This window comes from Malaya genurostris, chromosome 3 (genome assembly GCF_030247185.1).
Source record: "Malaya genurostris strain Urasoe2022 chromosome 3, Malgen_1.1, whole genome shotgun sequence".
Classification (NCBI taxonomy): Eukaryota; Metazoa; Arthropoda; class Insecta; order Diptera; family Culicidae; genus Malaya; species Malaya genurostris.
The window spans coordinates 76,446,435-76,461,941 of NC_080572.1; the positions used below are offsets into that span (position 1 = coordinate 76,446,435).

The 15,507-nt window shown below is 37.6% G+C and overlaps 1 protein-coding gene across 2 annotated transcripts in view; it reads right to left on the reverse strand.

The window, feature by feature from the left end:
* LOC131438235 (uncharacterized) overlaps window positions 1–15,507 on the reverse strand; it is a 679,506-nt gene that overhangs the window by 314,831 nt on the left and 349,168 nt on the right. For both annotated transcript variants that reach the window (XM_058608110.1, XM_058608111.1), the window contains exon 3: window positions 15,341–15,386. In XM_058608110.1, coding sequence (XP_058464093.1) covers window positions 15,341–15,386 — 46 coding nt within the window. The remainder of the gene's footprint in view (window positions 1–15,340; window positions 15,387–15,507) is intronic.

Consider the following 15,507-nt stretch of genomic DNA (forward strand, 5'->3'; position numbering starts at 1 on the left):
AATTTCCTTCAAATAATGAACGGCGTTCGGCCTTTCTCTATAGAAAGGTATTAGAATTGCTGGAAAAAACGACTTTCGAACGGAGCCTCGGAGACCCATAGTGTTATATACCATTCGACTCAGTTCGACGAGATAGAAAAATGTCTGTGTGTGCACTTTTCGAAGATATTTATACGCGCTCAATTTTCTCAGAGATGGTTGAACCGATTTTACCTAACTCATGTCCGTTTGAAAGTTACTGTTGGGTCATTGATCAAGTTCAAAGATCAAATGGCTGTGACTTTTGGTTCTGGAGATATGACGATATAAGTGACGTAACCGACAAAATGCGTTGTTTTCTTACCGCGCAAGATTCTCGGAGATGGCTCAGGCGATTTTAACAAACTTAGGCTCGTTTGAAAGCTACTATTGGGCATTTGATCAAGTTCGAAGAACAAATGACTTCGATTTATAGTTCCGGAGATATGATGGTATAAGTGATGTAACCGACAAAACACGGTGTTTTTTACTGCTTCAATATATATAAGGGTGCGAATATTTTGGGATCCCCTCTAATTTCGTAAGGCGGTGGTGCTCAAAAGTTCGAGCACTTCTGAAAAAAATTTGAGCTACATGAAATTTCCGAAATCGAAATTTTTTTTGATGCCAAACGTCTTAGAATTGCATTGCATCGAGATTTAGTGTCATCTCAAATTTTTTTTTTATAAAATCGACTTTCTGGGGCTCAGAAAGTATCTGTGCCTAGATATTTCATGAGATTAGTCAGGATTATCCTTTGCCCAATTTTTTTTGGAATCTTCTTTAAATTTTGAAAAATTTATTCTTTGACATCAAGACGATGCGAACAGTTTTTTGAGGTATTTTTTCGTCTTCAACTAGGCTATGGTGCCCGAATGGACACTAACGGGTGGCAACTAAAATTTTGGAATTTTATCGGGGCCTGTATGCTCAACAACAAACGAGCTCAGAAAGAACTAAGAATGTGTATGTGTTAGCTCTCTTTCTCCTATTTCTGCTAGTGTTTTCTGTTTTGTTCATGCTCGTAAAGAAGGTTCCACTACCAGCCAAAATTATGGACGCGAAAGGACTTTGTTCTCTTTCCGTGCCTTCAACAACAAGGATTCACTGAGTCAAAGGGATGCCGCAAAAAAGTTCAACTGTTCTCACCAGTACATCTGCAAAACATTGAAACGACTCGGAATAAAGTACCGAAAGAAGACACTAGCCCCGGGATATACTGACGCACAGATTTCAACGCTGAATTCCCAATGCCGCTGGTAGATTAAAAATTTTTCCGGAAAAAAGTTTTGTTTTGGACGACAAAAGTTATTTTCCTCTTTCGAAGGCGCAGATTCCCGGAAACGATCGATACTATTCAACGGATAGTTCTATTGTACCTCCGAATATAAAATATAAGTTTAAACATAAGTTTGAACAGAAAGTGATGCTGTACATTGTCATTTCCGAGAAAGGTATTTCTAAGCCATGGTTCAAGCCATCTGGGTTGGTAATCAATCAAGATGTGTACCAGAACGAATGTTTGTAGAAAGTTGACATGAAGGTCGTAAAACGCTCCCGTTCCGACATCAAACGGAAGCTTCGCCGAACATCCGATTAGGGATCGTTTTCAAATGTTCACTAATTTTTTTTCAACAATGAACAATGTATCTTAAATTTAAATAAATCAGATCTTCTCCAAGTATGTTTGTCTTTTTTTGACAGCTTGATAAAGAAATTCCAAAATTTTTGTTGCATCCGTTAGTAGCGAAAGAGGAAACTCTCCAGCATGTAACCCAAGTGACAGACAAGTTAACAAATTTGCAACGAAAGATACGAGTATCTTGTTTTACAAGTTCGCCAGAGAACTTGTCTCAGGAAATGTGCTTCACCCGAAGCCATGCGTCTGTATCGTATGGTAACTTTGTTATTCTACCAACTGCATCTGTATTTTCAATGTCTTCGTTAATTAAACTTCGGAGAATTTCGTATTGTATCCGCTTTAGTTTTGGTCTTGTTTTTCTATAGAGTCTTTTATGTCTGAAGTCGTACATACGATTATTACTCTAACTATCTAGAAATGATACCGAAATGATTGGTCTAATGGGCCGTTTCATTCTCAGTGTTCTAATCAGCTCTGATTGTTTCTATCTTTGTCGATTTATTTTTTTGTATTGTTCTTGCATTAGCATTAGTGAAGAACTGAAAAGGGAAAGTAACCAATGTCAGAAGAAGTATCAAACATTCTACAGTGCAGTCTCAGAGAGAGCTACATTTAACATGCAATCAAACTACTAAGTGTGCAGATGTTGTCCACGCTGTTCCCGCGTCTCCCAGAGGTAACAAAGAGGACATGTTTCCATTACCCTTACTGAGTCAAAGAACAGGAGAAACAGAAATAATAAGTTGACACACATTGCAATCTATGCACACATATGTACATAGCACCAATCATGGGAGATTTGATTAGCATATTGCATTTCTTCCACAGATCAGTTGGCAGTATCCGTTCTGTCATAACCATTGTAATGTGCTAGGACTATGAGAAGTTTTCTGGTCCTTTAGAGAAATATATTGAGTTTTTTATTAATCGTAGTTCCGTGCTGGAAGTGATGAAGTTAGAGTAAGAAAGAAACAAGGTATTGGTGAAAAGGGAAACTACAATCGACAACATTAATGTCTGTAACAATAATTACATGTATTCCGGTTCGTATAGAAGTACTAGGTATTATTGGACGAAATAGTCCACGTTAACTGTACACATAATATTACAACAAAATTCCGACAAAAATCGATGCAATTTTCAACTTAATGGTTTCGCTCTTTGTATAAGTTAGTAAGCTAGTTTTTAGGCTCCTTTTACCCCGCTTCACATTAATACAAGTTGGTTTTTAATTTTCCCTACAAAAAATCACAGAATTGCGACAGAAAATGATGTTTTCATGGTAATAACCAAATTATGTATACAATAGTGCTGAAATGACACCACTTTTAACTGAACACCCAACATAAATCTTTAAAAGATTAGTTTAAATTTAATTTATATTGCAATAAATAATACATTTGAAAAAATGAGTAATGTTCGAAGAAAACTTTTCGGTTTCATCGATACCAATTTGGAATAGTTTTTTTCCCTATTACTTTTTTGAAGTGCAATAAATGACTCTCACTTTGAGTATTCGAAATTGTTATTTCATGAACATGGTCCCGAGATAAATCAGTTTTGTTTGCGTACACATATTAGCTGGCTCAAGTTTTGAAGTGGTTTAGAGCTTCAATGACATACACAATACAGAATATCGGGCGCTTTTGAATCATCATGATCATCACAAAAAAATGATAAAAACGAACTCTTCAAGTGCCAAGAATCTATTTCGAGCTAAGAGTTTTTGAATCATGCTTGCTCCGGCAGCAAATAACAATAAAACAATCACAAAACCGGACCAACGGTTGGGGAGTTAATCGACCGGAATTACGAACAAAGCCACTCGTGGGCCATCCGTTCACGTGTGGACACCAAAGCCGATACTTATAGGTTCCCATTCTGCTTCAGACAGGGCACAAGAGCTTACATTCTGCCAGCCACAGGAAATCTTACATCATTGCGATAGCACTAGTATCACTGCGGGACACTCGATTTAGCTTCTAACGGGGATTGGAAAAGAAATTAGGTTAATGGACTTCTAAGAAGCTTTTCCCCGGGAACGGAAACTGATAAAGTAGGATTTCGAGGAGCTGCTCGATTAAAAAAAATCGTCCTCGGCGTGCGAAGAATTTATATTCTCTCACACACACAAGTGATTATTTTCACTCTTTTTTGTGTCGCGATGATAGCGAAAATTTATTTCGCCTGGTCGCATTTTATTCTTTTATTACCTTTTCCTGCTTTTCAGTGCGTGGAAATTTATGTTTTATTTGATAAATGCCACGCTTTCCAATCGATGCACTCTTGATTCGACAGCGCTCTTGTTTTGGTATGGGCGGAATTTTTTTAAATAATTTTTTAACCCCACGTCGCTCAACACGAGTGAAAGAGAAAATAGCTTAGAGCGAGTACGACTACCGGCACGCGGTTCACCAAAATGCCTCTAGCGGTTTGTACAGAGCCTGGGCCAAATTTGCACCAGATGCAGCGAAGGGAATTACGGACCTGTTTGTTTTATTTTTTTTTTGCAACCCATTCGCGTACAGGTCAAAACGATGGACTTCGGACTTCGAACGTCGGAACGATCGGCGAACGACCGATAACCGCTCGTCGGCTGGTGCGTGTTTGGCTTTGTACTTACAATTATTTTACAGTTTATTTACATAATTTAATTAAACCGATTCGTTTGCATCACAGCGGGACCATTTCTAGGGGCAGCCAAAGGAATAACTTGGACTGGGAGCAATCAGTGGATTGATCGATATTTTTTTGTTGCTCGTTCCGTCTGGGTTGAAAGCGAATCAGCGGTTTGTAAACATGGGAAATAGGATTTTTCGAGTTCAATAATTTATGATTTCTGTACCGGGCAAAACCAGTGTTATCAGTGTTGTTATGTTTAATCAGCGACAGAATGTTTATCTACGGAAGTATCACTTTCATCAACCAGTAGTTTTGATGTTTTATTGTCTCATTATTTGACATTACCATGCTTAGTTTGACACTCTGTTCCTTTTTTCCTGGGATAAACAAGGTTGGCATCTACATGAGCTTCACCCGGCAGTCTTCGGCCTAGAAGAAGCATGCAGACAACTCTTAAAGATTTATATTTATTATTTATGAACACCGAAACGAAAGACAGATTGGGAACCGCTAGACGATGAAATTTCATTGCAAAAACGGAAAAAAATATTTGATCGATCAGCAAATAACGTCAAATGAAACTCAAAAGAAAAGAAAATATCGTACATAAACACCTGTAAAATGCACCCCGGTGGCACGATTGTCTTCAACATGCAACTGGCTTGAAGCCAAAATTTTTGGTTCTTTGGTTTTGCTCTGCTGTCAAGTGCAGTGTTTAGGCAAAACTCATGCACAAGAAATCTGTTTTATAAAAATATATGCAAATTGAAATAAACAAGATTTGATGGAAAGTCGAATGATCGTACGTATAGAGAACATAAAGCTTATTCCTTATATTACATTTTGGTGAGGAAAGGGTTCCAATCAGCTTTACAGCCGTGTAAAAAATGTATTCCTTCCTCGTTAGTTTGTATCAGGCCGACTTAACGCGTGCACTTTCGGAAGGAAGGTAAAGTGTCCCAAAACATGCAGGAGTTAAAAAAAACTGGACAGGTTCTACCAGGAAAGTCACAAAAGTAACTGTGCAGAATTTAATGAAGAATGTCAAGTCCAAAGGGCGAGCGTTTCACAGAAATTAGGATTTTCTTCAATATAATCAGTGAAATGCATAAAAATGTTATTTTTCTGCAATACATCGAAAACAGATAAAAAATATGTTTATTTTTCGTTTTTTTATTCAATAATCAATGTTGATAACTACTTTTCGATACACTCCTTATTAACACTTGGGTTTTTAATATTTTTCAACATCCTTGACAGTGTTACCGACGACACGACCTGCCACTCGGCTATCGAAACTGTATCGCAAATTTAACTACCCCTCTGTAACTGGTAATGTCAAAACGAAATCGCCTGAAAAACTATTGAAACTGACAACACAAGTTGATAGATTATTCAATTTAAATAACAGTTACCATAACCTTGGTTACTGCATATTGAAGATTTGGGAAATGTAAAAAAAACTGCCCTGAGTGGAATTATCGAATAGTTTAATCGGATAGAGGTCTTCGTCAAGGCTTGTTGGTGCTCGAACATATTGAAAGTGACTTCCAGACAATTCAATATTCATCGATGTTTGTTAAATAGTTTAACGTAACCATACTTAGATATACAGGGTCCGGCACTCGAAGTGTAACCAATTAAAAAGGCCATAAATTCAGTTTGGAAAATTACTTTTACTTAATTTAAAGTAGAAAATGTGTAAAAATAATACAAAATTCAGAATCAATTCACTTTTGCTCGATATGACCACCTTTTGCCTTGACTATGGCCTTGAGACGGTCAAAAAACGAATCGCAAGCTGCCCGAATGTGACTTGCAGGTGTATTTTGGCCCACTCGCGGACAATAACTTTTTTCAGCGCGTCGAGACTGGTGTATCTTTTAGTTCGGACTTTGTTCTCCAAAATGGCCCAAAGAGAATAATCCATTGGATTCGCATCTGGTGAATTCGAGAGCCATTGTGTGGACGTGATGAAGTTCGGAACGTTGTTTTTCAGCCATTCTTGGTTCACTCGAGCTTTGTGAGACGGTGCCGAGTCCTGCTGAAACGTCCATGGTCTGCCACCGAAATGTTTCTCTGCCCACGGCTTCAAAGCAACCTCCAGAATACTTTCCCGATAATATGTCGCATTTACCTTGACGCCAGGCTCGATGAAAATGATTGGAGAGCGCCCATCTGCGGTTACAGCGGCCCAAACCATTATCTGTTGCGGGTGCTGCCTCCTGGTGGCCAATCGATGACTCAAATTCTCGTATGAACGGTCGGTCAAGTAAACCCTATCGTTTTGAGAGTTTACGAATTGCTCAATTGGAAAAATTTTCTCGTCAGAAAATACAATGTTCGGAAATTGACCGCTTTCGGCCAAACGAAGCAACTCCTTCGCTTTCTCAAGTCAAGATTTTTTTTTTCACGTTCACTTTTGGCAAAATGCTTTCTTGCGCTTGTAAACAATACAACTCCGAACTGTCATTTAGCAAATTTCTAGAGAGCTGATGCCCGTGCGTCAGCTGCGCGAGCGGTCTGAAGTTGGTTACACTTCGAGTGCCGGACCGACGACACGACCTGCCACTCGTCTATTAAAACTGTATCGCAAATTTAACTACCCCTCAGTAACTGGTAACGTCAAAACTAAATCGCTTGAAAAAATATTGAAACTGGCAACAAAAGCCAAAAATTGTTGATTTCGAATAACAGACCGTAGTTGCCAATGTTGTTCTGTAGAAAAATAAAAATAATCTAAAATGGTACCGAAATTGTGATTGTGCTAACCGAAAAATTGCTTTATCAGCAATATTACAGGTAAGGTATTCATAACATATGCATTAACGACAGCATTTTTGAAATAGTTATTTATTTTCAGGTTACCCGTTCGTAAGCCGAACAAGTACAATCCACCAAGTTCTAGCAAAGTAGAACTTCAAAACCTCAGATCCTCTGTGCGTTGGATGGAGAGGACATGTCGAATGGAGATTAGCTCAAGTTGTAAAACTACAAACTATTGTGGGGTAGCTCATCCGTGCATCGATTGAAAACAGGCTTGCGGTCAGCTAGTTCCATTATATTATTCAACAGTACAAGATTATGTGTTTTTTCTGTTAGTCAAAATTGATAAGTATGTAGTTATATTTCAGAAACCAGTAAAGAAATTGTCTGATCAGGATTGCAATCAGATGGAGCAGAACCATAAATTAGTGAAAATAAGTAAAACGGGTAACATGGTAAATGTTCCGGAAAGCGAACTGGAAATTCCAGCACCAATCCGACAGAATTTTTGAACCAAAATTTTTTTTCCGCGATCGACATCGAATCGGATTCGAACCTTTTGAAACTCGCCGGAGCGGAAGGATAGGATTAAAAGTGATTGTTGTTGTTTTTGTGCAAATCATCCACTCTTAAAGTCTATTCGCACTATGCCAGGACGGTCGATCCGGGACATTTTATCGCCGAGTTTTCGTACCGTCGGCACCGAGAAAAACTCGGCGTCCCGGATCGACCTACCCGGCATAGTGCGAATGGACTTTTATCCTAGAATACCTTTCCAGCTACTTGATTTTTGTGAACGAAGATAGTTTACCCCATTCATTCAATACGTTTATTTTAAATAAATAAAGTGTCCGTAATCAACTCAACTCCACATTTTATTTCATTTATTGAAACAATTACGTTAAATCTTTCAATGCATTAGTAGAAAAAATAAAATGAAAATTGGGGCTATGTAGTTTCTTGTAACGCATAGACCACATTTCGCTGACAAATTATGAGCGATCGCCGTTATGTCAGGCGTATCAAAAATTTCCGTATGGAATACCAAACCAGAAGACAGTGATATAGCTGACGTCTGTAGCATAAATAAACTGATTTTCCAGTTAATCGTTAAAATTTGCTCGTGATTATCGTTCACTTTGCGGTTCCCTTGATCAGCCGTGAAATAGGCTATGTTTTCGTGAGTGATAGATTTTTGCTCCCGGAACCAGACTTTTTCGGTGGTTCAGACGAAACAGCGACAATCTTCATCACTGGCGTAACCGTATCGTCCCTTAACCGACCGAGTCTACAATTTGAATTTTTAGAGATTGTTCGCTGCACCAGAGACGGGAAACCTGAACCCGGCCCTCTAGTTTGCTTCACCTATACCAAACTTCTGTAGGCAAAATCTTTGTTTATTTATATTGAGACTCCTTGGAAACTTGTTCGTAGCAACTAAACAGTGTTGCTCGATCAAATTGATTTTATCAATAACGAGGGACCGCTCAATTTATGGTAATTGATGGTAAATCATTAACGAACATTTTTTAAACCGTTTTTCCTTCAGAGTGCCTGGTCGTGTCGTCGGCCGGACCCTGTATAATGACTATCTTCTATGTAAATGAGTTTTTAAATGGTGTTATGTTTTGCAGTCATTTAATTCATCAGTTCGAATCTTTTTATCAGTCCGATTATTAGAATTTAGTATCGAAAACATATTTGTTCTTTTCTAATGACTTTCTAAAATAAAACCATTTCGATTCGCCACTTTTTCCAAATTGTTCAGCCTTCCTGAAAACTCCTCTACTTCTACTCTCAATGATTTGAGGTCTTCGCAAAGTGCGTGTATACTTTGATGAATTTAAAAGACATTTGAAGCACGGGAATTAAATTTTTTAGGATATAAGATCTGATCGAAATTATAGATTTCAAGTGCACATCGAAAGCCACCCATGAAAACAGGTCTCCCTAAAATAATTTGATTATTTGTGTCTCAAACAGAAAATAGACTGTAACTACGGTTTACCGTAAGTCGAATGTGAAAAGTGTCGGATACAATTTAACAATGAAGTCTCATTTTCGTTTCGTGAAAACTGGTACTAACTTCCGGGTTTGTTGACAGTATATCGGAAACTCGACTGGATATTTCGAAAGATAGTGATCGTCATCACGGATGAGTTTGAAGACTACACTACAGATAGAGCTAATGCTGTGGATGATATATGTAGTATGACACCTGTCGCAGCACTACTTCTAGTGCCAGATTTGCTCATTGTGGTCGAAAAAGAACGTTGTAACAGAATTTAAATTTATAACACAGTTTCACAATTTTCTCAAATGGTTTGTTTATTTATTATAGCGGTCCTTGGTAACTGATTCGTAGCAACTTAAACAGTGTTGCTCAAGAAGATTATTTTTATGATTATCGAGGGGTCGCTATATTTATGGTAAATGGCGGTAAATCACTCACGAACACTCTTTGTTCAGATTTTTCTTTGGAGTGCCTGGTCGTGTCGTCGATGTTACCATCCGCTCAGGCACTTTCGAACATTTGGTGTACACTGACTCCGAATCGAAATGTATCATGGCCGATTTGATACAACACACCCAAGGACACGGAATAATGTTTATTGTACACACAAAAACACATACATACATACACACAGTCACACACACATATATACACATGCATACATACAAGCAAGTATCATAACATTGAGTTACTATTTCTATTCTAATAGTTTCTTACTAAAACGGTGTAGCCGGGTTTTCATATAAAAACTACCCCCAAACAAAACAAAAATTGAAATACGCTGTTTGGAAGGGTTTATATTGGAGATGATTTTTCCAAAATTTTAACCCTCTAACTGCCATATTGGTGGAGTTAATGTGGTTCTTCGGAATTTCATTTTATAAAATTTTTTCAAAAACTTCTTTAGCAAATAAATTGAAAAAAATTAGAAATATTTTAGGAATTATGTGAAACTTTTCTGATTTTTTTTCAGAATTTTTCAAAATGTATTTCATGTGAAAAATAAATGTTCAAAATGCAAGTAAATTCGATGAACTATATTTACGAAAGCGTTTGAAATTCAATTTCTACACATAGCTTAATTTCGCATTCATTCTTAGTTAATACATATTTCGATTAAAGCAATAAAACAATACGATTTTCCGAAACTGTTTAATAAAGGGGTCCTCTTCAGGAAATAGCAAAAAACTGAAAATATTAAGTTCAAAAGAACATGTTGTTTGTATAGAAAATCGACAATGCGAATTAATACGTTCTTTTTGGGTCTTCGGGACTTGCTGCAGGCGCTTCGACTTGATTTCTATCTGGTTTAAAGTATTTCTTAGGACTGCTAATAGCTAACCTTGAAACCTTCAGACTATCCCACAAGATGTTGAAGTTAGAAGCGAATTACAACCGTCCGCTGGCACACATGTTCACTAATGCATTCCCTACATCATTATTTGGTAAATCGACCCAGGCGTGTGTAAATAACATAAGGAATAAAATTCTTTTAACATTATTAATTACGTCAATACTCAAGCCCTGAGCTCAAGTTGTAGATGGAAACGCATGGTGTTTGGTTCTAAGGGCATTTGATATATGTTTTACCTATTTTTATATATATAAAAAATAGGTATAGAATTCGCTCAAACTTTTCGGAGGACCGAATGACATATACCAATCGATTCAGCTCGACGAACTGAGCAAATGTCTGTGTGTGTGTGTATGTGTGTGTGTCCGTATGTGTGTTGTCAACTAAGAGGTCGAGATCTCAGAGATGGCTGGACCGATTTTCATCAAACTAGTCGCAAATGAAAGGTCTCCCCGTCACCCAAAACGCTATTGAATGGTTTTGAGATCGGATGTTTACTTTTTGAGTTATACAAAGTTTTATGTCAAAATTTTCAGTTTTTTGACAGTATCTGTCACAATTGACCTTGAAAACAGAATATGTTTTCACACTTAGATTCCGCACGGTAATACCTATCCAACAAGCCATAGATTGTTAAAATCCGTCCATTTTTAACGGAGATATCGAAATTTTTCTGTAAGCGACTTTTCCCCCTATTCCAGCAGTAGGAGTTTTGAGCGCTGTATGACAAAGAAATGCTTGGGAGCAACGGAAAACACGATTTTTTATACTGTTACATACAATTGTTTCTAAGAACCAAAAGGATTGTTTACAGCATTCTTTTTCATGACATTTAGCCTCGGACCGATTTTGGCACGGCTCGTTTTTGGCAACATAATCGTTCGAATATGACATATATAAACCAGATGATGGCAGAATTTTTTTTAATTATTTTGTTTTAAACTACTTACAGCAATAAATGCTGGAACAACATAACATCCATATACCATTCGAATCAGTTCGTCGAGATCAGCAAAGGCGTGTGTGACAAATAACTTCAATTAATTTTCTCGGAAAATTTCTTTTCTACAAATTCAGATTCATACGAAAAGTCGTATGCTCCCAAACAAAGTTCCTGCATTATGTTTGGTTCCGACCTCTGGTTTCGGAACTACAGGATGATATGTGAAACGAAATCAAAATTGTGTAACTCATTTTTCTTGAAGATGGCTGAACCGATCTAAGATGCAAATGAAATCTAAGAATCATCTAAGATTCAAATGAAAAGTTTCAAAGTTCTATAAAACATCTTGCTTTTCAGTCAGATCCAACTTCCGGTTTCGGGGATTGTATAAAAATGTCTATTCCACATAATTTAATCAGGTTTATCGGGTTAGCAGATTTGGATAGTCGATAAAAAAATTAACTTTTTTCAGTTTTAGTGGTATTCAGTTGTCGATCAGAAGGCACCTAAAAATTTAATTCGTGCTATGATCTCTCAAAGATGTCTTAACTGATTTTCAAATGTTTTGAAACAAATGTAAAGTGTACAGCTACTCAGGTGAATTTATCTGACTTCGGCCATACCGCTTTTAGAATTCCGGTTCCAGTATAAAATCGTTTCTCAAAGCTCAATCGTTTTCTCAAAAAAAGCCTAATCAAATTTCAGAAACAAAAATTCAAATTAAAACAAACTTATATACCCTAGCCCTAGCACAAAATTTGGCTAACCCCTAAATGACCATACCTGCATCGGCCAGAAATAGTCGAAAACACGTTTTCGTTCGGCACGTCAGAAAAGACATTGCACTTCGTTGCAAAACAAAAAGTGTTCTGTAAATAGCAGAAACTTTACGTCTGCTTAGCGGTTCAAATTGAACTGCCGTGTTTAGCACTAAGCAGTTCAATTTGAACTGCTCTGCACTGATGAGTCAAAGACGAAACGTAAAAATAATGAAAACGGTTATGTGCCCTAGCACAAAATTTGGCTAACCCCTAAATGACCATACCTGCATCGGCCAGAAATAGTCGAAAACACGTTTTCGTTCGGCACGTCAGAAAAGACATTGCACTTCGTTGCAAAACAAAAAGTGTTCTGTAAATAGCAGAAACTTTACGTCTGCTTAGCGGTTCAAATTGAACTGCCGAGTTTAGCACTAAGCAGTTCAATTTGAACTGCTCTGCACTGATGAGTCAAAGACGAAACGTAAAAATAATGAAAACGGTTATGTGCCCTAGCACAAAATTTGGCTAACCCCTAAATGACCATACCTGCATCGGCCAGAAATAGTCGAAAACACGTTTTCGTTCGGCACGTCAGAAAAGACATTGCACTTCGTTGCAAAACAAAAAGTGTTCTGTAAATAGCAGAAACTTTACGTCTGCTTAGCGGTTCAAATTGAACTGCCGAGTTTAGCACTAAGCAGTTCAATTTGAACTGCTCTGCACCGATGAGTCAAAGACGAAACGTAAAAATAATGAAAACGGTTATGTGCCCTAGCACAAAATTTGGCTAACCCCTAAATGACTTATATACAAAATTTATTAATTTTATACATACATACAAACATTAAATAATTTTATCCAATTATGACTTCCGGTTCTCGAATTACATGATGATGAATTTTTAAAATTCAAACCGATATAGAAGATGACAATCCCGAAAAGCTTCAAAGTTGAACTCAAAACTGTTGTAATTTATTCGTCATATGGCAAAACGAATCGGTTTGGGTTATGCTGGTTCCTGAATACCGGCTCTGGAAGTACCTTAAATTACCGTAAACTCTAGAGTGGAACTTACATATCATGGCATGTTTAATCGATTATCACACTTCTAGATTCAAATTCGATCCGATTTGCAGTTTCGACATTACAGAGTAGTGAGTGATTAAAATCTCAAATTGTCGCTTAAAACGAGGGTCATTAAAATAATGTCATGAAAACTTAAACACCGAAGAATATTCATGCAAAAAACACATGCGGATTGATAAAAATAGGTATCATCTCACTGCTAGGTGGATTAAACACGTTTTTAGAAATAAATACCACTAAATGAAAATCCGGCTACACCCTTTTACCAATGCACTTGAAAATCAGTAAAATACTGAAGAGTTCGTATATCTGGTAACCCAGGGTGAACCTTTCACATGGTCTGTCTAAGTTCAATTTGCTGTTTTACAATCGTGGCTTACATGTTGGGCATTCTTCACTTCTCAAATGGATTAAAATATTCGTTAATGTAAGAATTTTGTAAGTAGAATCACTACAATATGAAATTCGATCGCACACTCGAAAGTTACGAGTATTCGCTAACCAGCAGATTTCTTATCGATTGAATGATTGTTATTAACAACAGAATCAACCCACTCCGACATAACAATGCACATCTCCCACGCATCGTTAACTGTCCGGTATTTAGATGCCCAGTTCGATGTACACACTGCAAGCAGAGTGCAAACAATATGATACAATTAGTACTCAACTACATCTTCAGTATGTTGGCACTACTTACACGGCAGCCATTTTTTTTTGATATATTGGTTCGATTTATCTGTAAAAATTTACCATTTGTCAGGTGGTAACAAAAAAAAAAGTAAATAGTTTTGTAAGAATTTTCGAGTTTGTTGCACCTAGGTAGAATTTATGTGCAACGTTGTTTGATTAGTAGTTGGCTTCGGGAAACAACATCCATAGTAGAGAGCTCTACTTTTTACCCCAAATTAAATTTTCGCCGAACGAGAGATACATTCGTGGTCATAACTTTATTGTCATCTTAATAAAATATATTTTAATGGTTATTAGCAAAGCTGCTCTAGTGATTTTCTTTTGTCATGCATTCAGCTATTGTCAACAAGAAAGTCAATTTCCATCGCAACTGTGAACGAATCATGGCCAGTTTCGGTAGGCTCCGGTTGAGAGTAAAAAGTGCTTTGCTCAAAGGCTTAGAGTGCTGCTCACTAGGCGAGAGTCGTCTGCCATATCAGGTATTCTTCCTGGACTGGGCTGCAGGAAATAATAATACTTATCGCAAATATTTATAGTTTGTCGCAGTGAGAAACAAGAGTTAATAATAATAGTTAGTTCCCTGCGGGCAAGCTTCTTGGGGAAGACGAAATCAAAGACGACCAAAACCCCGGCGACCGGGTGAGCCAGTGCAGCCCGGGGTGGCGGAAATAGTTAGCAGGACAGTTCGTCTCCTCGGCTGGCTCGACACTAACCGGTAAGGCGTAAAACAAACTGCGAACAAAGTACAGGAGATTCAGTGACGGAATCTTTATTATAGCAGGAATGCAAGAGTAACTTTGGATTTTGCACTGTCCGATGATTCGCTAGCGAATCGAGGTAAATAATTGTGGATAAAAGTTTTCCGTAAGCTGATAATAATTGTGGCAAGATGTTTGAAGTGGCACTGGCACAAATATTTGCTCTACTAACAAAGTCCAGCTTTGCACCAGTTCATCGGGCACCACTATCTTTCGTGCTCGCACAGTTTCGACCGAGATTGAAATTTTGCTATTCCTGGATAGTCCGGCAGATATCGTGTGCTTCCTTGCTCCTTCACCATTCACTCTAATCTGATTCACAAAAGAATCCACATTCAGTTGAAATATGCGTGTTGTAGTTTCTTTCCTCGTAACGAGGTAGTAATCTTGAAAGGAATGAAGACTGTTACGGTATCAAAAGATTAGATTACCAGTGTTTAACCTACAAACCATCATTATGTGGCATAACTGAGTAGACCTACTTCGTTAAAATTGTGTGAGCTTGACTCCTCCGTAGCGTTTGTGTACTGCAACTGAACTTGTTATTGGGTAATTCCGATAAAAAGTGTTCGCTTGCTTTGGTGAAACAAACTTTTCAGTCAAACTAGAGCAGTTGATGCTCCCGACAGTAAAAACTGCTGATTGAAGGTAACAGAAGTTTATTTTCCTCAACTTTCACTTACCTGCTGCTGGTGATAGCTTCGTGACCACTCCCCATCGTATTTTCCACTGGAATTAGAGAGAAACGAGAAAAACAACTATGAATGATTCATTTAGAAAACGAGACTTTTTTTACTGAATAATTGGTAACCAGAGCAAGAGTTTGTTTTATAATTCAACTAGCTGACCC